Below are 25,319 nucleotides of genomic sequence, written 5' to 3' on the forward strand. Positions count from 1 at the left end.
TGCATGCTGTGTGCACAGTGTATATATGCTGTAAATATATAGCGAGGAATAGTGTGAGTGTTCAGGTGACTGTAGGAGAATTAAAGCTCATCCATCATTATCAGTAACTCACTGTCTCCCTCTGCTGGAGAAACCTCGCTCCTGTTAATACATGCTGTATGGAGATAAGATAATCTTATAATCTTATTTTATGTGTTTTTGCAGATAAACTGGTTTTGACTTTGGGCCTTGTCTTTATTTAGCTGATTGTAGTTTGCTTAGATGGATGCTGTATGATCTGTGTGGTTTCATATACTGTATGTGGTTGAATTCTGTTTTGACGGTATGAAATATCATCCTCGTGTCCTGCTCTTTGTTTCCGAGGCTCTGAGGAAGTGAGCGTGTGATCTGGAGAGTTTGTGACAGAACGACTGCTAGACAGAAATCACATCCTCTGTATTTTCTTTTGGTCTTTTGTTAAAGTTTTCAAAGAATCACAAACACACATCTATCTTGATCCTCCTGAAGGGCTCATATTCTGAAGAATAATAACATTAATATAAGATTATATGTTTGTGTGTGTGTGTGTGTGTGTGTGTGTGTGTGTGTGTGTGTGTAGAATCTTGATTATTACAAAAGTCATAATATTAAATATTAAAAGTAATTAAAATATATTAATCATTACCGAAGTATTTGTTAATTTGTTATTATTATTATTTGTCATTTCAATTGATATTATAATTTTGTATAATAACAATAAAATTTGTAAAATATAAATTGTTTGTTTTATAATTAATTAGTAATAATAATAATAATAATAATAATAATAATAATAATAATAATAATAATATATTCATACCCAATGCTAATGACAAAATATTAATGTTTGTAAATAAAATTATTATTATTATTTGTTATTAATTATATGTGCAATTGTAATTGCTGTTGTCATAATAATGGTAATAGTATATTTGTAAATGTATAAAAAAATATAATTTATAATACTAGTATTCTCAATCTTACTATGTAAAATAGAACTGATTCAGCAGATTCAGTTCAGATTTGATTTCTACACAAACAGACTGAATTCTTCTGGTGATCATATACAGCAGATGATCTATATTCTAATATCAGCTGGTTTAAATCCTGATGTGATTGTTTGTGTGTGTGTAAGTCATGAGTCACACTGGGGTTTGTGTGTTAAGTGAGTGTCTGATTTTTTTTCTGCCATTGTTTGGACTTGAACAGGGGTTTAGTGTCCTTTTAATCTGCTTGCAACCTCCTCCCTTGGGTTCAGATCTGTTTTTAGGTCTGTGTTTTTGTAAATGAAGAGTTTTTTTGTCATGCGTGGGCCTCCCTTCCTCGGGTCCTGCTATACTTTCTAAAAAGGACAGGATTTGTTTAATCTGGTTAAGTGATTATTACCCAGTTCACATGCTGACGAAGAGCCTCTCGACGAGCAGTGATTAATGAAGGAGATGTGAAGTGAGATCCATAAGAAGAAGAAGCTGTGCTGCAGTATATTAATAACACACACAACTGTATTCACACCATAACATCTCAGGTGCCTTAATGCTTAAAAAAATTTTTTTATAATAATAATAATAATGCTAATATTAATATATAACATACAGAAATTTCCAGGTATTTTATTTTGTGAATTTTGTTTATATATTAATTTAATATTTTTTTTAAATGTTTATTACTTTGTGTGTGTATGTGTGTGTGTATATATATATATATATTATAAATATTATAAACATTCAATAATAAACTTTATAAGACATAGAATGTGATTTGACATAATGAAAATCTTAAAAACTAAAAATGTTGATTTAAAAAAAGACAGAATGGACATGTCTTGAAACGAATTTCATTGCTAAATAAATAAATGTTTTATTAATAAATGATCATTTATTTAATCATTTATTTACTGTTAATATTATATATATATACGTGTAATTTGCACGGGGGTTCTGGGGGTCATAACTCCCTCAAAAATCTAGGATCCAGCTAATATAACCTCCCGAATATCATTACATCATTCAGATTAAAATATATATGAAATATTCCGAATGAATACTTTTGTTCATTTTCTTCATTAATTTAATTTGCCAGCAAGAAAGATAGTATCTGTAACAATGTTCTTTCGTGGGAAGAAGGAGGCGGGAACCGGCAGAGAATCAAAATGACTTTAATAATAAAATAAAGACAAAATATCGCGACAGCCCCTCACAGACGACTGCAGCGCACAAACAAACTCAAAACATAAAAAATAAATCAAGGCCTGGTCCTCTCTTGTCCTTCAATGTTGTCACTCCTGTTTTATATCCTTCCATCTCCTCCGTGGGATGCGACCCACGGCTCTCGGCCCCGCCCCATTCGCCACAGACACGTTTAAATGTAAGCCTTACTTAACCTTTTCACACGTAAGTTTAAAAGTATTTCAAGGCGACCGTTATTGATCGTGATATCGCTTTATGGTTCCGATGGAGACACGTCATTCATTGCTTGTCACACCGCAGTCACAATATCGCTGAATGACTGATGATCTGCTTGTATTTCCTTTTTTATTCAAAATTTCACAAAAGTGTGTTAGCTGTAGCAGGATAAATCTGATATTCCGATTGTCAAATATGTGCAAGTGGATGTGTTTTGCTCTTCAAACACCTTTATAAAGGTCGCGTTAGTTGAGTTAGCTGTATGCACAACGTATTTTAGGTATCTAGCTTATTAAAATACCTAAAAAAATACGTGCATTATTAGGAATTTACCACCTCCGGCTCAATTTGAGATTATTATGTATTTTTTTATTTATTTATATTGTTCTTTTTTGTAGGGAGTTTGCAAAGTGACAAAATGAATCAAAGCACAACTAACGTTAACGTTAGTCCACACTTGTATTTTCTCAGTTTCTGAATCTGATGTTATCAGAGGCTAAATGCAAACACAATTTTTTTTAAACCACCTTTGAGTCTTATTTCATGCAAAGTGATAATATAATTGCACTTTTATATTTTTTGATGATAATCAGTAGTAGAATTCAATTGGCAAACCGATACAGTCCCAGTGTATTTTGTATTTCTTGCTCTATTGTATCAGTTACACCTGTCCAATCACACTGACCGGAGCTTTAGTGTGATGACATACCATCTCTCTCTCCGCTTCCATCAGTCACTTTCCTCTCTGTCTCTCTCTCTCTCTCTCTCTCTCTCTCTCTCTCTCTCTCTCTCTCTCTCTCCCTCTCTCTCTCTCCCTCTCTCTCTCTCCCTCTCTCTCCTCTCTCTCTCTCTCTCTCTCTCTCTCTCCTCTCCTCTCTCTCCCTCTCTCTCTCTCTCTCTCTCTCTCTCTCTCTCTCTCTCTCTCTCTCCCTCTCTCTCTCTCTCTCTCTCTCTCTCTCTCTCTCTCTCTCTCGCTCCTCCCCGTGTCTGGGTGAGTGCTCTAGATCAGGGATCAAGTGCTCAGGGACTGATGTCTCTGGCGTTTTATCATCAGAGCACAGACAGTAGAGCGTGTCTCTCCAGGGACCCTCCTCACCCTCTCTCTCCATCAGCATGGAGCCGGGGTCGAGCTCCTGCCCGCGGGGTAAGTGTCCGGCGTGGAGCGGGGCGTCCCGGAGTTTGTGATGGCTTATATATAGGATGTAAACAGAAGATTTTTTTCTTTGAGCTCGATCTTGTTTTTTGAACTGCCAGTTGGGATCATCTCAGGGTGAAGATTTATTGGTGTTTCAATGTTTGCAACCAGAATAACCTTTTCTAAACTGACTTTAAGTGACGTTTTGACGGATGTCACTCGTTGTGTTGAGCGAGTCTTTGGTTTTACTTCAGTAGACATAAAAAAACTGTTCTGGAAATTCAGGATTGTTTAAAATGAGATATTTTCTTGGCATTGAGTAGCACTTTGAAGACTGTGACCACAGATAGACGTTGCATTGATATTATCAGTTGTAGAGGTTTAAACATGAACTTATTTAGTTTGTTAGTCTTTGGGCCTTGTAATTGCTGGACATCCGTGTTGGATAACGGGATTGGAGTGACTCTTTCTGTCAGCGTCACTTGCACAGTCAGCCGGTGTAAAACAGGCTCCTGTAGACCGCTTACAGAGGAGAACGACAGAGAGCTTAGCTGATATAAATAGAGTATGTGGTCATTTATATTACCATAGAGCTTCACGGCTGCTGTACCTGACATGCCTGCACTCATTTGAACCTTTCTTGTGACAATTGCTTTGTGCTTGTGTTGACAAAGCGCGTCGAGAAGAAGTTTTTAGTTTAATTGCAAACTCAAACTATGTTATGTTCCTGGAAAAGGAAGAATTAACATGCATCCTTAATGTGTGAAGAGTAACTGTGTGTGTTTGTGAATCCAGCTCCTGTGCATCAGCGTTTCTCATTGCATCAGTGAATGTCAGGTCCACTGGTCCAGAAAGATTTTCAGCTGGAGCTCTGGTCTGATCTGAAATCCTCTTCTGTCGTCTCACTGAGTGTGTATCCAGGGTTTGGTGAACTCGAGGGATGCACTTCAGCACTGTCCTGAGAAGACTGACTGTGAGCTGTGTTGATTTGCATTGGTGGGTTATTATGAGCTGTTAGTGCAGGTTTTGATTTTGTTTTATCTTGACATTTTCATTTCCGTTTCATTTCTCATTTTGTTATTTATTTTATTTGTATTTTTTTTTTTTGTGATATTTTATTTTATTTTTTAATTGTTTAATGTCCTATTTTATTCTTTTTTATTTTATTTAACTTAATTTATTTTTTATTTAATTAAATATTTTACTTTTTGTTTTGTACTCTATTTTATTTTTTTATTTATTTATTTATTTATGTAAAGAGCATGTTTCAGATCTCCTCAGGATTTTTTATCACCTGTTTTATCATCCCGCAGGTGAAATTGGTGCATCTGATGTAGATCAATTAAATCAGTAATCAGCAGTAAATAAATATTTGTGTGGTACTGAACTACTTTGCCTGTCGATGATGTTATCATTTGCAAAGGAAGGGTCACTTTTATTAGGATCAGTTGATAATGCATCATTGTTGTGATCACCAGGTTTAGTCTCAGAAGTTAAGGAGGCTTTATTTGCTCTTTACTTTGATGATGTCCACAATTAAAGTGTTTGTAAACACAGGACTGAAGCGCTGCCTCGGTCATGTCTGGAAAAGAAATGGTCTTAAGCCGAGAACAGCAGTGTGACGCTGCTGATCGGATGAACTCGGTGACGTTGGGGGTAATTTTGGCTGGTACCTTCATAGCCGTCAGGTTCTGCCATGGGTATAAACTGAGACTGATTGTAAGTGGTTGTAGAGTTTATGGCAGCTTGGTGTTGCATGTTTTGTCAGCTTATGTAATATTAAATAAAAGGTTATTTAGATGTGCAATTCTAAGTAAGTGTTTTCTTTCCTTCTCTGATCGTACAAATCTTCATCAGCATGTCCTCGGCAGATATGGGAAAACATATTTTAAAACATATTATAATTTTTGTCTTGTTTTCAAAGTAAAAAGACAACAACACATCCTTTAGAGGAGAAGCAAAAATGCATAAAATTTTAAGTCGTGTTTTAAATGTATTTTTAATTTATTTTGAAAAAGTTTTATTATTTATTTAATTAAATTAATTAATACATTTTGGTTTTGGTAGTTTACTTTATTATTTATTTTATTTTTATTTTTTTACTTACATTTTTAAGGTTTAAAAAGGGGGGGGGGGGATCAATTCATTTTATATCTGTGTTATTTTGAAACTTCATCATGCTTTAAGGATGTAAATGTTTTTTTAATGTTTTTTATTTTTATTTTATTTTATTATTATATTATATATATATTTTTTTTTTCATGGAAAACCAGAAAAAAAAAATGATTAAGAACTTACAGTTGAAAATCCCCCATCGAAAGAAGGAAACATGCAATTTTTGAGCACCAGGAGCCAAATGTCCATTCATTTATTGATAATTTCAGTTCTGCTTTCTGTTTTGCTCACTCATTTATTCTCGGTGTGTGTTTCTCCGGATGAAGGGTGTGTGTTGTGGAGCAGTTGAACAGCTGAATGAAGGACGGTGACGTCTGCAGTCATATAAGCATGTCTGTAATCTAGGTCATTTTGATGAAAGTAGATCACGTCTCATGAGATTCGGCGTTACTGTATCAAGTGTGTAGTCATAGATGCACATGTGGATGTGAACAGAATACAATACTGATGGTCCAAAGCCAAACCTTTCATGTTGTAAATGGATAAACACTTCAAAGTTTCAAATAAAAAGTTCATGTCTGGTTTATGTTGTCATAAAGGTGCAAAATTAAGGTTTCTGTACAACTACAAGAACTGATCAATTATTTATTTTTATTTTTATTTTATGTGAATGAAATCGGAATTTACTTGTTACCTTTTACTTAAATGCATGAGCTGAACAATTGCAAATCAATATACAGTATTTCACAAACATATGAGATTTCCATTATGTTATGAAAATCTTATTTCCGAATGTTCTCTGAAGTTCAAAACGTTCCATTTTTTTAAATGTTATTTGATGTGAATGTTAGAAACAACATTAAGGCAATGTTCTATTTTAGAATTCTGCAAACATTATGGGAATGATACTTTTAAATGTTTTCTAAATCGTCTGAAACTAGTTACAGTAGTAGTAACAGTTTAGTTGGATGTTAGCCAGTGTGTGTAGTTCTGGTGGAGATGTAGAACTGGAGGATGGGGCTCAACCGGTAGAAACATGATGCTAAAACACCAGAGTTTCAATTCCAATGAATCACACTTGCTGATTAAATATTAATATTAAATGCATGTAAAGGTGCTTTAAATAAAAGTGTCTGTCGAATGCATTCATGTAAATGTCATGCATTCATAGTGCTGCGACTTCAGCATCATTTTGATTACTATTTTTCCTGGAAATTATAAATGTGTGTGTGCACCAAACAGTTTGACCTGGTTTCAAACCAGTTTGCTAATAAACTATTGTTTCAGGCGATGTGAAAAATGACTAGCATGCACATGAGAGCATCTTGTCGTATTATTGCATAAATATACATTTACATTCATGCATTTTGCAAATGCTTTTATTCCGACAAAAAACTGAGAAACTAGCCAACTATAATCATAATATTCAATGCCAGGATTATTAAACAACATGCACAGATTTTAATGCATCTTCAAGCTGTTGAATGATCACATTTGTATTTTTTAGTATACCATTTAACTTACTCTTTGCTGTTAACAGTTAAAAGTTAAACAGTTCAGACATATTTCATTCAGCAACTGTGGCGTTTTAAGAGTTTAATCTAAGAAATTCTTGGAACAGCGCATCATTCTAAATGCTGCGTTGAAATGATAGGTTTGATGAAACAATTAAAGCAATGTAATCTGGAAATAAATCCTAAAGTGATGCAGCCCAGTCCAGATGTTGATTTAAATCACTCCGATTTAGCATCTATATATAAGCACAAACCCAAGCAGATCAGTGGATGCACGAGTAAGTGCATGTTTTCAGCTATACGTTGAGATTTCATAAGTGCTTTAGTGACAGGACGCCATATGCCATCAGATCTCTGAGCGTTTGACCAGTGAACCGGAGGACATTGATCACCATCATGCTCTAATTATAGGAAAATCATTACGTCTGACCGGCGGCGATGATAGGAAGTCTGCTCTTTCCTAATTTACCCCAGAGAGCACACATAACAGACCACAAACACCTCTCTCTTCACAAGCAAACAGCATTTCAGTGGCACATCTCCTGCAGTCAGCTGTAATCATGTCTTTTTTCTCTCGCTCTCATGTTCTGTTGCTCTCTCCGTCTGTCTGTCTGTCTGATACAGGTGATGGAAACCCAAGGGATAGCCGACCCTTCATCAATAACACCGATGATGATAAGGGAACTCTATATGATAGGAAAAACATGGCACTTTTTGAGGTATTGTCTTTAAACTTCATTTCAATATCACAGATTTTTACTATCAATATGCATATTTTTCACTAACATGAAAAAATATTTAGATGAATTAATAATTTTTTAAGTTTATTTCAGGATTTTTACTAATGATTTTCCTTGCATTTGGCTTTTTTTTCATCACATTTTTGCACATTTATTCACAAATTGTCATTTTAGTAATACAACTGATGGTTTAGTCTTTTTCATACTAGTTAAAATACTAGTTAGTGTTTACAAAATAAAATAATAATTACTGATTCAGTAATATTTTTTTATAGTAAAATAAATACCACTTTGATGTATATGTTGCAATTTAAATATTATAATAATAATAATAATAATAATAATAATAATAATAGAACTAAAACATATTTTTACATTAGAGTAATGCTCATTTTGGTGGAAAATTTACTGAATGCAAAAATATTAATAAAAAAAGAGATTGTCATAATTTATAATATTATATTTAATATATATTAGATTCTATTATAATATTATATTTGATTTTATTTGATTTATTAAGCAAAATATAAGCATTATATATATATATATATATATATATATATATATATATATATATATATTATTTTTTTTTTTTTTTTTTTTTTTTTTTTTTTTTTTTTCATTACAATAACCATGATTTTGGTAAAATAACATCTAAAATAATGTCAAAATGTAAAAAACATAAATACATAAATAGTAATAGTCAAAAAAGGCATACTTTTCTTTTTGCAAAATACATTCCCTTTTTTAAATTCTTTTGATTTTAGGATGAAATATGACCGAAACATTTTTTATAAGTTGTGTGGGATTATTATTGCATTCAAGTCTGAACAAATTGTCTTTGTTTTCAAGCCTAGGTTTGACATCATGGGTTTTCTCTGCTCTGTTTTCCACATTCCCTTTCAAGTTTATGGCCACAAATAAAGTAATTCATGGGCCATGAAGTTTATTTTTGTATAATTTTATGATTTTAGACAGACAGAGCTGTTATTTCATCCTTTGATTTTGGTGCCTATGTTTATTTTAAGTCTTCAAGACATTGTTGAGGTTTGAAATTAGTCGTTTGTGTTAGTTGGTTTGCAGTTTTTCATCAAATACATGACGTTTACCCTTTCAGGAGGAGATGGACAGCAATCCCATGGTGTCTTCGCTGCTCAACAAACTGGCCAACTACACGAACCTCACGCAGGGCGTCCGGGAACACGAGGAGGCCGACGAGGACGAAGGTGCCAAGAAGAAAACAGTCAAGGTAACAGACTGAGAACCATTGCACATCATCAAAACATTTACATGACTTTAGCTCAAGTTTGCAGACCATTTCCTTTAAATTTGGCATTACAGGACAGACTCATTTTATCTGTAGACATGAAGTTACCTGAATGAGAGACACATGAAGCCAAGCTTTCAGATGTTTGAGCTTTGTGTCTATGTGCTCTAATCTAAAACACATCAGACACACATTCTCTTCATTCTTTCAGCCTTTGTTCAAAATACGACAGGAAATTAATTCAGGTTCAGATCGTTTGGAATGTCTGATTATGGAAACATGTCGGAAATTAGCTGAACTTCTCATAGTTCCATTGTTCCATCACACCATTCAGGAAATGCAATAAACCTTAGTCTGAAGCAGGGTTATTAAGTCAACTAAAACATAAAATAAAATATAAAAAAGAACATTTGAGATGCTTAGGGTTATATTTTTATTATATATTACCTAATTTGGTTATATGGTAGATGTTTGGTGATAAAGATTTATATAGTTTATATATATATATAGTTTTTGATATTTCATTACAGGTTTTTCATATCAGTGATTTGATCTCTATAGTTCACAGAGTTCATATTCTTAACTTTAAAACGGAAATAAAATATTTAACTTCAAATTATTTTATTTCAGCTGGTTTACAAGGTGACATTTCTATTTTTTGTTATTTTATTTAGTAATAAAATAACTATAAATAAAAGAAAAGGTTTATAGACATTTTTTGAAACACAAAACAACACTACTGTACATTTTATATGGTTCTGCAATGAAACATCAAAAGCTGTTTTTTTTTTTTTTTTTATCCCGGACGAGCCCCCAATTATATGTTACGTCCCTCATTAATCAGTTATGGTTCGTTTAGGAATATTGTTAGACATAACATAGAATGTTTTAAGTGTGTGGTAAACTAAGAAAAATAATTGTCACAATGTTTGATTTTCTTTTAAAGTATTTGAGAGTGAGTGAACCAAACTAAACTATCTATAAACAGAAAATTTAGAAACAAACATCTTCAGTGTACAAGTCACTATGGCTAAGCTTACTCTGACTAATCAAACAAAAAAATACAAAATAAGCACCTCTCGCTCTAGCCTGGTGGGTCTGATAAATGAGGGATGTAACATGTAATTGGGGGCTCGTCCGGGATTAAAAAATTATATGTTTTTTGGTGATTAAAAATACAATTTTTGATGTTTCATTCCAGTTTTTCAGACCAGTGTTTTGATTTCTGAGTTAATATTGTTAATTAAAGCTAAAAAATAAATTTGAACTAAAATCTAAATGAAAGCTGAAAATATAAAGACAAAAACACATTCTAAATATTTTTAAAAACTTTTGTATCTCAGTGAAGCTAAAATAGCTTATGTATATCCAAAAACTCCATGACACCAAAACCGTATTTCTTTCTCAGCCTCATTTCATTCAAATTAAATTAAATATAACATCTACGGTCAGGCTATTGCAGACGCTTATTCAAAGACGTATTAACAAATGCAGCGATTTTTCTTTGTTTTCCATTTCGAGCCCAGCAGCCATTAGTTTTTATGCTGAAAGTCAGTAGAAATGTTTAAGCAATGGCCAGGCGATAGCCACAAACCACAGTCCCCAGCCAGTCTCCTGTCACTGAACATCTATATGTGATCAGACAAACACGCTCTCATTAGTCCTGAGACGACGGGCTTCAGATGCTCCGACTGCATCAAACCTTTGCATCAGGAAAGATCTGAGAAGCTCTTGGGGTTTTATTATATTGAAGTGTTAATTACTGAAGTTCAACTGTATAGTGTATTTAACGACGCTGAGTCCAGCAGGAAAATTGAGAGTTGCTCACCTCACCGCGGTATGCTTTTATAAGTATATGCATTTACAGTTTATTGTGGCACAAAGGTTAGTTATGTTTTATTGTAGCTGTGATATGACTTGTTAATGAAGACTGACGCAATCAATCAATCAAGAATCTGAGCATCAGAAGTGTTAGATCATTAATGATTCGGATGGATGACTTGGATTTTGTCTCTTGTAATACTAAAAGCACAAGATCTAAATCTGGTTTGCATTTCATATGTTGTGGTTGATGTTTCCCTCATTTTAGTTTCTCAGAGAATTAAAATTCAAATATTATGTTTATGTTTTAGAGGTTATTGAGGTATGTTTAACAAGACGAGACTATTTCAGTTTTTCAAATTTCATATTTAATTAAATGTTATTTGCAGTTTCGTTATTATTTATTGTACGTAACATATTGAATTAATCGTTAAATTTCAAACTGAAAGTGTATTTTCTTGTAAAATGTATTTCTCATTTTCCGTCAGTTTAACTTGAAGTATTAAATTAACTAAAACTAGAACTGAAATAAAAATGAATGAAAACTAAAAACTTAAAAATTAAAAAATTAAAAAAGTCCAAAATTTAAATGAAAATAGAACATTTAAAATAAAAATAAAAATAAACATTCACGTTACTAAACTTTAATAGTAATAGTATATAAATGATACCTAAATAAGACTTTCACTACATGTACATGTTTTTAACTAAAGATCAGCAGAGTCCCATGATGGGAGGTCTGGTTAACAGGTTAATTTAAGTTAGATTGTATAATTTCAAAATCTGCAGCAAAAACAGTATTGAATGACTTTAACTAACTTTGTGAAATTATGCTACATAAAACATAAACAGCAGACAGCCTGCATGAGACGCAGATTCACTTTCTGACAGCAGATGGCGCTTTTGGAACAGCAGTAATAATGCAGCATTTCCTTGGTTACAGCTGTAAACAAGCAGAGCTATGCTTATGAACGGTGCTTTAATATGCATTATACCGAGTCATCATGTCTGCTTTATCACGATTTGTTTAACATCTCAACTGATTTGAACCGTCACATATTTGTATCGATTTTAAACCGAATCATGGTGCATCATTACATCTGCCTCATTATTGCATGCATGTGTGATCATTTCGAGCATGCATTTCTCACGCCGTATCTTTGGCAATGTGTTTGTGTGCAGAGTCCACAGATGGGGACGTTTATCGGGGTCTACCTGCCCTGCCTGCAGAACATCCTGGGAGTGATTCTCTTCCTGCGAATGACGTGGATCGTGGGAACGGCGGGAATCCTGGAGTCCTTTATCATCGTGTCCATGTGCTGCTCGTGTGTAAGTCCAAACCGCACGAGTCTGACGAGTTTATCAGTTCAGGTGGCTGATCCTGCAGGTTAAGTTTAGGCTTCGTCTGAACTGGCACGTGTGTAATCTCCTGTGCTCAGAGGTCTTTAACACCACTGCTTATTTATAAACCACATCAGACAATGGGATCAAGCCTTTAATTCATCTCAACCTTCACTTACTAGTGTCATTATACGTTTCCTGCGATTGTGTCACAGTCAAGATTGAGTTGCTCTAACAAGAAACATCACGATCTCAGTGCAGCCAGTTTATGTAACATCTATCAGAAATAAATGACAGATAGACAGATGTTTCTAAATCTGGCTGAACCTCACATTTGAGAGATGTTTACTTCCTCTTTTAGGAAGGTAAATCTATATCAAGACAGTGTCGACAGCATGTTTTTCTTCCTTTATGAGACACATTATTAGCATTAAGTTCAATAAGAATGAAAAAAGACTGCTAGGCTTAATTTTGTTTTATCTTGAAAAAAGTATTACATTTTGGTGAAAGATTAAAATGTGCACCGATAAATTAACTTGAATTTAAAGGCAGATTTTTCATGCCAATTTTTGGTTCACACATTTCAAAAAACAATATATACAATAGTTTGATATATACAGATATATACAATATATATGCAGATTTTATTTTAACATAAATTAAAATGCAAGTTTGGACTAAATTGTATCCATCAGAAATTGTTTGGAAGATAAAAAAGTTTTTTTTCTGTATGAGTTGAGTATAAGTTGAGCAAGTTATTACAAAATATGTATTTTTATACATTTTTTGATAGTTATACTTTTTAGCCTTTCTTTTTGCTTGTTATAAATTATATATGATTAGTGAATATAAAATGTAAAGTTGATTAAAATACATTCCCACTTTAAACCACTACAGCTGTCATGCACAATCAGAATATAAATTGATAAAATGATAAAAATAGCAGGCACAGTGAAAGTTCTTTGCGTCTGTATTTGGCAGTAAAGATCACTCAATCTCCGTCATTCGGAGAGCTTTATTTCTCTCTGTAAGCCTGTTGGAGATTCCTGGTGCTTAATTGGCTTTAGTCCAGTAGCTTTTCAGAGACGCAGGGATTTAGGGTGGACGTTCAGCTCAAGGACGCTCGGACACAGCGGTCAGATTGCATAACACCCAGATACAGATCATCTTTAATAGAATACAGCTTCCTGGAGAAAGAAAAGGACAGCCTTATTACTCTGCTGCAGATTATTAGCTTTATATGATGTTGAGTTTAATTGACCTGTTTACTTTTTTATTACATGTTTCCGGTCTCAATGTGAAATATTCATCATTGTGTCTTATTCTAAAAATAGTCTTTGTAATATCAAAATAACTCCCAATGTCGATTCCAATGTGTAATCCTATATAAAATTATATTATAAAAAAATTTAGTGTTATAATAGTAAATATCTTTTAAATGATTTTGCTTATTTTTTATTAAATAACAAGAAAAACATACAGCAATTTTTTATGAAATACAGCATATTACTACTAAATTAAATATAACATTGTACTAAATATTACATAATTTTTAATTAAATCAGCATTATACTTAATATATCGTTTTTCATTAAATCATATCTTAAAAATGATTACATCGACATTATGCTAAATATTACATTACATAATGTTACACCTTAGAATTGATATGATCAGCCCATTTTTATTATATTTTTTTTTTGCTTTTCATTAAATGATAAGAAAAAATATACAAAAAAGTACTATACTCAAAAAATTTACATTTATGTAAATATTAAATTATATATATATATATATATATAAATTTTACTAAATAAGAAAAATATGTAAACATTTCTATCAACATTTTTATTACATTATTTAACATTCTTTTATATCACATTACACATTAGAATTGATATCATATTGATTTTCTTGAGTTTTTTTTTTTTTCAAATAAGATTAATCTTTTTTTTTTTTATCTGAATTAATAGTAATTTATTAAAAATGTAGATATTTTTATGTCTAGTCTTTTATTTCTGAATTTAACACTCTGGATTTTTTTTCAGACAATGCTGACAGCCATATCGATGAGTGCCATTGCTACGAACGGTGTTGTTCCAGGTAAGACATTTGCTGCTATCATTTTGCATTAACAGGAAATTACATCATGATCTGCATAAAACCAAGTTAAATCTCAAGCACCCAGCAAGAATGAGTGATTATGATGGTTATTGTAAATGCACTGCGGTCATTGCATGCGGTCATCATGTTCTCTGTTCCTGTTGCTCTGTGTCTCATTCACACTCTTGTGATGTTTGTCTGCAGCTGGAGGCTCGTACTACATGATCTCTCGCTCTCTGGGCCCTGAGTTCGGAGGCGCTGTGGGTCTGTGTTTCTATCTGGGCACCACATTCGCCGGCGCCATGTACATCCTCGGGACAATCGAGATCTTCTTGGTGAGTGATGTGTGTGCAGCTGAAGATTACAGTCAGACTAGGACCAGAAGATCCAAAGAGCACAGATTTTACAAACTGTTAATTTGCTACTAGTGTTTCATTAATTTTTTTTTTTTTTTTTTTTATCAGATTTTTACTCTTACTGCCGATATATAATCAAGCGATTTTGTGAATTTTATTTTATAAGAACTTCTATTTCACTTGCATGAAAAAATAAGTACGGGATACGTGGAAAAGTTAAGAAAAAAACGTAAAAAAATAAAAAAATAAATTTACAATAAAAAATAAGACTGCAATTAATTAATTAATAAAAAATTAAACAAATTAAAATGTTTAAATTAAATTAATTAAATTAATAAAACAATTGATTAAAATTAATCAACAGGTTTAATTAATTTTTTTTAAAAATAAATAATAAAATATGGTCTTTAATACATTTAAAGTACAGTACAAAAATTTAGTGATATAACAATAGAAACTAAATACATTTTTAAATAATTTCCACATTTATTATAATAAGTTTTGACAATATATAGCTGCCTTTCAAATTTTCGGGTGGGGGTCTCTCACACAAGGATGGTCATATTTGGGGGGTCCAAGGGATCTAAAAGATTGAAAGCTCCTGCTATTGCTCTTATTTCTCCGAGATGCATTCTGTCAGATATTATATTTCCTTTATATCTCCATGATTTCCTCTCTCTTCTGTTTAATAAAAGAATTTCTTCTGTCCGTGTTGTGTGACAGACGTACATCGTGCCCAGTGCTGCCATCTTTAAGGCGGAGGAGAAGGAGCAGGAGGCGGACGCTCTGCTGAATAACATGCGTGTGTACGGGACGTGTTGTCTGACGCTCATGGCTCTTGTGGTGTTCGTCGGTGTGAAGTACGTCAATAAGCTCGCGCTGGTCTTCCTGGCCTGTGTGGTGCTGTCCATCCTGGCCATCTATGCCGGGGTCATCAAAACCATCTTCGAACCTCCGGTTTTTCCGTAAGTAACACATTATTTTATTTTATTTTATTTTATTTTATTTTTATTTAATTGCCCTAAAAATAAGTAATATTTAAATTTATTTTATTTAAAAAATATTTTTTAACCTAAAAATAAGTAATATTTTTATTTATTATATTTTTTTATTTGTGTACATTTTTATTTTATTGGATGTGTTTAGCACTTTTATTTCACTTACCTAAAAATAAGTAATATTTAAATGTATTTTATTTTATAGCTTTTATTTTGTTTGAAATTAAAAACAAAACATCATTAAAAATAAGTTATATTTAAATTTATTTGAACACTTTTATTTCATTAACCTAAAAATAAGTAATATTTTAATTTACATTATTAAAAAATATATTTTGTTTACCTAAAAATAAGTAATATTTTTATTTATTTTATTTTATTTTAACATTTTATTTCATTTACCTAAAAATAAGTAATATTTTATTTTTATTTGTGTACACTTTTATTTAATTGTATTTGTTTAACACTTTTATTTCACTTACCTAAAAATAAGTAATATTTAAATTTATTTTATTTTATAGCTTTTATTTAGTTTAAAATTAAAAACAAAACATCATTAAAAATAAGTTATATTTAAATTTATTTGAACACTTTTAATTAACCTAAAAATAAGTAATATTTTAATTTATTTATTTTAAAAATTCGATTTTGTTTACCTAAAAATAAGTAATATATATATATATATATATATATATATATATATATATATATATATATATATATATATATATATATATTTTTTTTACATTTTATTTAATTTACCTAAAAATAAGTAATATTTTTATTTCATGTTATTTTTACACTTTTGTTTCATTTACCTAAAAATAAGTAATATTCAATTTCATGCAATTTAAATGTTCTTTTGTTTTACACTTTTATTTCATTTACCTAAAAATAAGTAATATTTTATTTTATTATAACACTTTTTTTCACTTGCCTAAAAAAAGCAATATTTACTTTATTTTATTTTATTTCGATAATTTTTATTTGTTTATTTATTTATTGCACTTTGATTCAAATAAAAAAGTCTCTATTGAGATCATTTTTATATTTCTTAAGCCAAATATTGCCCTCCGTCACTCATGACCCTCAGTCTCCTGACAGTAAACTCTGATTCAGTTTGATTCATTGTAAAGACTGGTTTGTCCTCTCCAGGGTCTGTTTGTTGGGCAGCCGCACGCTGCAGAACCACGGCTTCGACAAGTGCATGAAGACAGAAATAATAGACAACGTGACCGTGACCACGCAGCTCTGGTCTCTGTTCTGTGAAGGTCCAGAGCTCAACGCCAGCTGCAATGAATACTTCATCCTCAATAACGTCACGGAGATCCAGGGCATCCCCGGCCTCACCAGCGGAGTCATAGCAGGTGAACAACATTACCCTCTATACTTTAATACATGAACATGATCTTCAATAACCTTTGACATAAGTCACGTATGGAAGAGGATTCGGTTGCACAAGCTGTTTTGTGTTATTATTATTATTTCATATTATTATTATTATTATTATTATTATTATTATTATTATTATTATTATTATTATTACTATTATTATTATTATTATTATTATCACACATTTCATATTACTATGTTTTTGTTGTTATATTTTCACTTTTTTTTAGATTATCATTATTCCTATTAAAATCTGGAAATCGTTTACTTTTATGATTAGATGGAAATTTAGTGTAATAATAATAATAATAATAATAATAATAATAATAAAGATTTTCATAGTGCAACATCTTATTTAACAAAAAAAATGTTGTAAATTAATTATTAATTGTTATATTAATTTGATTACATTTTTTTTTTAATTGATAACGTTGTATTCATTAATTTCATCAGACACCATTTTTATTGATACATTTTATAATACATTTTTGATGATAAAATTAAATCAAAAAAAAAAAAAAACGGAATTTAGGGAAAAAGAGTATAGATTTAATTTGGCCCTCAAATAAAACTGCTACGCTGTGTAGTTTACATTTATTTGCCCATTTTTTTATTTCCCTGTAAATGGTAAATTAATATTGTGATAATTATAGATATCGTATGATGTGGAAAAAACTGTATTGTGAAAATATTTTGTCCAATTTTTGTCATTTTTCTAAGTACATCTAATACATTTCCATGAATGTAATTCGGAATTTCTGGAAACTTTCCAAAAATTCTTTAAAAAAAAAAAAAAAATCTGGAAACTTTCCAACATTTCTGGAGTATTTCCCAAATATTATATATATAATTAATATTAATAAATATTATATTATATTATATTATATTATATTATATTATATTATATTATATTATATTATATTATATTATATATTATTATTATATTAATTATATTAATTATATTAATAAATATTATTAATATTAATATTATATTAATTATATTATTTGAATATTATTATTTTATGATTATTATTATTATCACAAATTTCATATTGCTATGTTTTTGTTGTGGTTTTTGTCACTTTTTTTAAGATTATCATTATTCCTATTAAAATCTGGAAATCGTTTACTTTTGATTATGTTTAGATGTAAATTTATAATAATAATAATAATAATAATAATAATAATAATAATAATAAAGATTTTCATTTTTCTTATTTGAAAATAATTGTTGTAAATTAATTATTAATTGTTATTTTAATTTGATTACATTAAAAACATTTATAACATTGTATTTATTAATTTCATCAGACACCATTTTTATTCATACATTTTATAATATATTTTTGTTGATAAAATTAAATCATAAAACACAGAATTTAGGGGAAAATAATATGGATTTCATTTGGCCCTCAGTTAAAACTGCTACTCTGTGTAGTTTAATCATGAACAAACAAATTAAGTTTACATTATTTACCCCATTTATTTATTTCCCCATAAATGGTAAATTAATATTGTGATAAATATAGATATCGTATGATGTGGAAAAAAACTATATTGTGAAAATATTTTGTCCAATTTTTGTGAATACATCTAATACATTTCAATGAATGTAATTCGGAATTTCTGGAAACTTTCCAAAAATTCTTAAAAAAAAAAAAAAAAATCTGGAAACTTTCCAACATTTCTGGAGTATTTCCCAAATTTACAGGAAATGTTCCACCTTCTGTCAAGCGTATTTCCGACTGCTGTGAACTTGATGAAGCACTGTTTCTCAAACACAGAGACTGTTTCTCACTGTAATGAGTGCATCTGGATGTGTTCTGTGACCTGCACAGAGAACATGTGGGGAAGCTACGGTCCCGCTGGGATGCTGGTGGAGAAAGCCGTGCCCTCGGTGCCGGCGGGCGACGCGTCTCAGGACGTATACATGCCGTACGTCGCCAATGACATCACCACCTTCTTCACTCTGCTGGTGGGAATCTACTTCCCCTCCGTCACGGGTACATCACACTCTCGTCTCCTCACAGTCCTGAGATCTGTCTCATCTAGTGCTCTCAGATTCATGATGGGGATTAAATCAATATACACCTCAATATTTATTCTGTTTTCAGACGAACAGTTGAATTGTGACCCTAGACCACAAAACCAGTCTTAAGTGTCAATTTTTCAACACTTTTTTTCATCCGAAAGCTGAATAAATAAGCTTTTTCATTAATGGCTGAGACGCAACTATTTGAAAATGTGGAATCTGAGAGAGCAAAACAATTAAAACATTTAAAAAATCATCTTTAAAGTTGTTTGAATGAAGTTCTTAGCAATGCATGTTACTAATCAATATTTACAGTAGGACATTTACTAAATATCTCCATTAGACATGATCTTTACTTAATATCATAATGATTTTTGGCACACAATAAAAATCAATGATTTTGACCCATGCAATGTATTTTTATCTTATATCTATAGTTTGTTTATGTACGTGAGGACAGCAAAATAAAGTGAACTGTGACTTATAATATCCCAAAAATACTTTATACAGTGGATTACTGGTAAAACTGATACAGTTTGGGACCAGAAATTAATCAGACACTTTGACCTGATCATGTTTTACTGAAGTGTTATCTGACATTATCAAAATGAATTTGTTCTGACACAGTTTAACTCAGAGTTATTGTCATATTTTATTATTATTTTCTAAACCATAGAGAATAAACTGTGTGCAAAGTGTCTGAATAAATTCTGATTTGACTGTATGTGTGTAACAAAGTAAAACAGCAATACAGTAAATACTTATATATAATAATAATATATATATACCTGTATATCTGCTGTATATATTACTTAAAAAAAAAATATATATATATATATATATATATTTTTTTTAAATTTTTTTAATTAATATTAGCTCTTATTTTTATATTTTCAAATTTAATTTTAGATTTAGTTTAGGTTTAAGAATTTTTTTATTGTGCTTTTATCATTTTTTTTTCTTTTTTTTCTTTCTTTTTTTACATTTCCAAGCTTCATCTTATTTCAGTTAGTCATTAAAGTTTAGTTTTTTCATCTAATATTTATATATTAGTTCAGCTATCAATAGCTTTGGTTATATATTACACAAATAAAGCTGAATGGTGAATGTTTGTAATGCATCACTCAGCTCAGTTTTCCAGTTCTTCAGATTTGTTCTGATCTGAATGCTGATGGTTGTATTTCCGCTCTCATGTAGTTCCTGGCTCCTTCTCTTCTGTGCAGGTATCATGGCTGGATCCAACCGATCCGGGGATCTGAGAGACGCTCAGAGGTCTATTCCCATCGGCTCTATTCCCATCGGCACCATCCTGGCCATCGCCACCACCTCCATCATCTGTATCCTCCGTCTACACCGGCCTGACTCCTTATTTAATCTGAAGCATCAGTGTTGTGTCTGTCCAGTAGAGATGCTGTCAGTCTTCTCTGCTTTTCTTAGCGGTGTAACTCAGATCTGTCCTGCGTGGTGGTGTTCGGAGCCTGCATCGAGGGTGTGCTGCTCCGAGACAAGTGAGCGCTTTATATTATCCACTCATGACATCCTTATATTACTGGATAAACACACGGGGAATCTGCTTTAAACAAACCTGATTGCTCTCAGTCAGCTCTTTACACAGCATGCATCTCAAGATTATATCACAGGAAAATGATGGTGCCTTACTAGACAGCATTTAGTTCTTCAAAAGATGCACAGATACACTGTAAAAAAAGACAATAATATTACAGTCTTTCTTCCTCAAAATGTAATGTTCAATGTGCTGTTTCTTTGCAATAATTTGTGAAATTTACTTCCAGTTTCTGAGTGAAAATTCTTATTTTTTTCACTGAAATATTGTTATGCTTCATTCAATACTGCTAGGTTTCAGTATAAAGTGGCTTAAATTAGAAATATTCTTTTTTACCTATATTTTATTTCAGCTTTATTTCAAATAAGATTTTTTTTTTACAATAACAATGTTTTTATTTACTTTTCATTAGTTTTTTTCATTTAATATATATTTTTGTCTTTCAGCTTTATTTCATTAACAATTAATTTGTTATAGTTTTAGTTGGTTTTATGTAACAATAACACTCTTTGCTATTTGATTTTGAATCTGCGATATATTTATTTTACAAAATGTATTTTTAAAATTCTAAATACTAATGCTTCTTCAGTTATGTTACTATTATAAAATCATATTTGTGAAATTTACAGGCAATTTCTGAGTAAAAATAGTTTGAAATCCATTTGTCATTATATTATGGGCAGCAAATATGCTTCCAAGATTCATCATTTGTAACAAATTTTAATGCAGTATCCCATCCCGTATCCCAGAATGCATTGCAACAAGCTGTGTTGGGAGAAAAAAAAAATCATGAAATATTGTAATATTTTATTGAATATTGGAAGGTATTAATATAAAGTGGTTTAATTTAGAAGTATTCTATTTGTGTTTGCTCATTAGGTTTGGAGACTCTGTTAAAGGGAATTTGGTGATTGGCACGTTGTCCTGGCCCTCTCCCTGGGTGATCGTGTTTGGCTCGTTCTTCTCCTGCTGTGGGGCGGGGCTTCAGAGTCTCACCGGCGCCCCCCGGCTGCTGCAGGCCATCGCGCGGGACGGCATCGTGCCCTTCCTCCAGGTGCGAACGCATCAGACACGCCTGATATCTCACGATATCATATATCTATTATATATTTTGAATTCGCTTTTATTAACTTATTTATTTTTAGACTTTAGCTTAAATTTTAGTGCTTATGCCAGTTATGTCAGTTATATTCGTTTTTGTTTTTAAGCTTTATTTGTATTTAAGTTTTAGTAATTTTAGTACTTCATATTAATCATATTTTATATCAGTTAATCATTATGTTTTTCAGCTGATGTGACTGGAAAATACATTTTAAAAAATGGAGTTTGTGTGTCACCTGGTGGCTGTTTTCGGTATAACGCCTAAATAAAATCTCCCAGAAACCTACATTTTTAAAAATAGCAGATTAAAATTTGGAATATAGCTTATTTAGACATGTGGCTTTAATTTTGTATCAATTTTAGAGTTAAACATATGCTGTAAATTATTTATTTTTATATTTTTATAAAATAAAAACTTTATTGTACAGTGCATTTTCTTGACAGTGCAGTAAACGTAAATTTCTATAACTTTTTTTTTACTTTTTTTATACTTTTTTTTTTTTTTTTTTTTACGATCACATCAATAATCAATAACCTACTGCCTGTCTTCTTTAAAAAGAGATCTACCTTAGGTCTGAATTTCAAAGCGTTCATGAATTAAAACATTTTAAGTTCAGTGCATTTTTATGTCTATATCCTAAAAGGGGGTTGAAGAGCAGTTAAGGGGTTAATAGGTTTAGATTTTACTATTGATATAACATTTATAAAATAATGTAATCTTTGTGGTTTTATTTAAATATATTAACTTTTTTTTTTTTACTGATGAAACAGAAAAATTTGCATTTTATTAAAAAAAAAAACATTTTATTAGTTTTAGTTGTTTATAAATTGATTGGGAATATGGGAATTAAAATGTTATTTCCTTCAAACGGTGTAAGAAGCTTTCAGAGTATTTGATGTTTGTTATTCACAGTGCTGGTTAATACCAGATTACTTTGGTTTATTACAGTAGCAATAACTTTTACTGTGTTTTGGTGTGTTCAGGACTCCAGACGTTTCATTAGAGCTCTGTTAAATCATGAAGATGTCTCAGAGTCATGAGGATCCAGTGTAACTGTGTGATCTGCTGCTCTCTCAGGTGTTTGGTCATGGGAAGGCTAACGGAGAGCCGACCTGGGCTCTTCTTCTGACGGCTGTGATCTGTGAGAGCGGGATCCTCATCGCTTCTCTGGACGCCGTGGCTCCGATCCTGTCCATGTGAGCTGACGTCTGAGCGTTTCTCCTTCAGTGTGTGTGTGTGTGTGTGTGTTTGACTGTGTGTTGTGTCTCCTCAGGTTCTTCCTCATGTGTTATCTGTTCGTGAATCTGGCCTGTGCTCTGCAGACGCTGCTGAGGACGCCCAACTGGAGACCGAGATTCAGATACTATCACTGGTGAGAGACACTACACAAGCTGTACAGCTTTAATTTGGGGTTGAAAATTATTTTTGATTGAATTTTGTTCTGTTCACCCAGGCTGCATTTCATTGATCAAAAATGCAGTAAAAATTGGGAAATAATATTATAACTTAAAATAACTTCTTTCTATATGAATATCTGTTTAACTATAATTTATTTCTGTGATTCGCAGCTGTATTTTCAGCATCATTCCTCCAGTCTTCAGTGTCACATGATCTTCAGAAATCAGAATAATATGATGATTTGCTGCTCAAGAAACATTTTTGAATATTATTAATGTTGAAAACTGTTGTGCTGCACAATATTTTTGTGGAAACCATGATATATTTTATTTTTCAGGATTCTGTGATGAATAGAAAATTCTGCATTTATTTTAAATATTTTTGTAACATTTTAGTTGTCTTTACTGTCACCTTTTGATCAATTTAATGCTTCCTTGTTGAATAAAAGTGTTTAATTTTTTTTTTAATCTTACCAACCATACGCTTTTAAATAGTTGTATTTTTATTTTCCTGTATATGTACTTTTATTTTTATTTTCCTTATTTTATTTATTTTTTGTTGTATTTAGAGCTTTTTCACAGTCCAGTCAATTCCGTCAAGTCTATTAAATGAATATGCAATCAAAATTATAATCTTGGTGGAGGTGTTTTATATATATATATATATATATATATATATATATATATATATATATACATGCATTAGTGTTGTCTAAAGTGCAGATATCAGAACTGAAATTTTCAGAGCTGTTTAAGAATCTGCTCAAAATGCAAACGGCAAATGCTGTCATCGTCACATTTTAACTATTTAAATCAGTACATTTGACAACACTAACATATATAATATTACAGTGGAACATTTAATTCCTCAGATGTGGCTATTGTATACATCAAGAAACTTGATTCTCAGTTCATTCCATTAAAGTATCGACCGTCTCTCGGTCTTTTCTTTCTTTCTTTTGTATTGTTTAAGTTAAAACACAGAGTCAGTACTGTTCTCCTTCATCAGGGCTCTGTCGTTTCTGGGCATGAGTTTGTGTCTGGCTCTGATGTTCATCTCCTCCTGGTACTACGCTCTGGTGGCGATGCTCATCGCTGGATGCATCTACAAATACATCGAGTACCGCGGGTAAGAGCTGCAGACGTGTGTGCTGATCACAGCTTCATCTGACGGAGTGACTGTCTATAACTCAGTCTTTCTGTCTGTGTTCAGAGCGGAGAAGGAGTGGGGCGACGGGATCCGCGGTCTGTCACTCAACGCTGCACGATACGCTCTGATCCGATTGGAGGAGGCACCGCCACACACCAAAAACTGGAGGTGAGGGTCACTATACACAAGAAAATATACACCTGGACTGTATGTACAAAAGTTTAGGATCAGTAAGTAATGGTTTTATTCAGCAAGGATGCATTGAATTGATCAGAAGTGACGGTGAAGATATTTATGTTACAAAAACATTCTATTTTCTAACTTTTTTATTCATTAAAGAATCCTGAAAAATAAAATGTATCACAGTTGTGCTGCTTCATATTTCTGTAGAAACTGTTTTCAACATTGCTAATAATCAGAAATGTTCCTTGAGCAGTAAATCATCATATTTCCATGATTTCTGAAGATCATGTGACACTGAAGACTGGAGGAATGATGCTGAAAATACAGCTGTGTATCACAGAAATAAATTACAGTTTAACAGATATCCACACAGAAACAAGATATTTTAAATTGTAATAATATTTAATATTTTTACTGTATTTTTGATCAAATAAATGCAGCCTTGGTGAGCAGAAGAGATATTCAAAACATTATTAAAAAAAAAATCTTACTGACCCTAAAGTTAAATTTAAAATATTAAAATTATTGTTTTTATTATACATGTTATTTTTATATATAAAAAATATTATATAAAATGTATTAGATGTAGTTTTGTAGTTTTGGAAAATTCTGTGAATGTAAAATAAAATTCTATAAATAAAAAAACTTTATCTTATTGATACAAACTAGTATAAACAAACGATAAAATA

The 25,319-nt window shown here is 31.4% G+C and overlaps 1 protein-coding gene across 4 annotated transcripts in view; it reads left to right on the forward strand.

The window, feature by feature from the left end:
- LOC127946400 (solute carrier family 12 member 7) overlaps positions 1-25,319 on the forward strand; it is a 48,005-nt gene that overhangs the window by 6,915 nt on the left and 15,771 nt on the right. For all 4 annotated transcript variants that reach the window (XM_052542949.1, XM_052542950.1, XM_052542951.1 and 1 more), the window contains exons 2-16: positions 7,809-7,903; positions 9,042-9,173; positions 12,195-12,341; positions 14,402-14,456; positions 14,661-14,791; positions 15,536-15,777; positions 16,966-17,177; positions 19,041-19,205; positions 20,458-20,571; positions 20,685-20,742; positions 21,678-21,852; positions 22,978-23,096; positions 23,174-23,272; positions 24,307-24,426; positions 24,511-24,615. In XM_052542949.1, coding sequence (XP_052398909.1) covers positions 7,809-7,903; positions 9,042-9,173; positions 12,195-12,341; positions 14,402-14,456; positions 14,661-14,791; positions 15,536-15,777; positions 16,966-17,177; positions 19,041-19,205; positions 20,458-20,571; positions 20,685-20,742; positions 21,678-21,852; positions 22,978-23,096; positions 23,174-23,272; positions 24,307-24,426; positions 24,511-24,615 — 1,969 coding nt within the window. The remainder of the gene's footprint in view (positions 1-7,808; positions 7,904-9,041; positions 9,174-12,194; positions 12,342-14,401; positions 14,457-14,660; positions 14,792-15,535; positions 15,778-16,965; positions 17,178-19,040; positions 19,206-20,457; positions 20,572-20,684; positions 20,743-21,677; positions 21,853-22,977; positions 23,097-23,173; positions 23,273-24,306; positions 24,427-24,510; positions 24,616-25,319) is intronic.

This window comes from Carassius gibelio, chromosome A24 (assembly GCF_023724105.1).
Source record: "Carassius gibelio isolate Cgi1373 ecotype wild population from Czech Republic chromosome A24, carGib1.2-hapl.c, whole genome shotgun sequence".
Taxonomy (NCBI): domain Eukaryota; kingdom Metazoa; phylum Chordata; class Actinopteri; order Cypriniformes; family Cyprinidae; genus Carassius; species Carassius gibelio.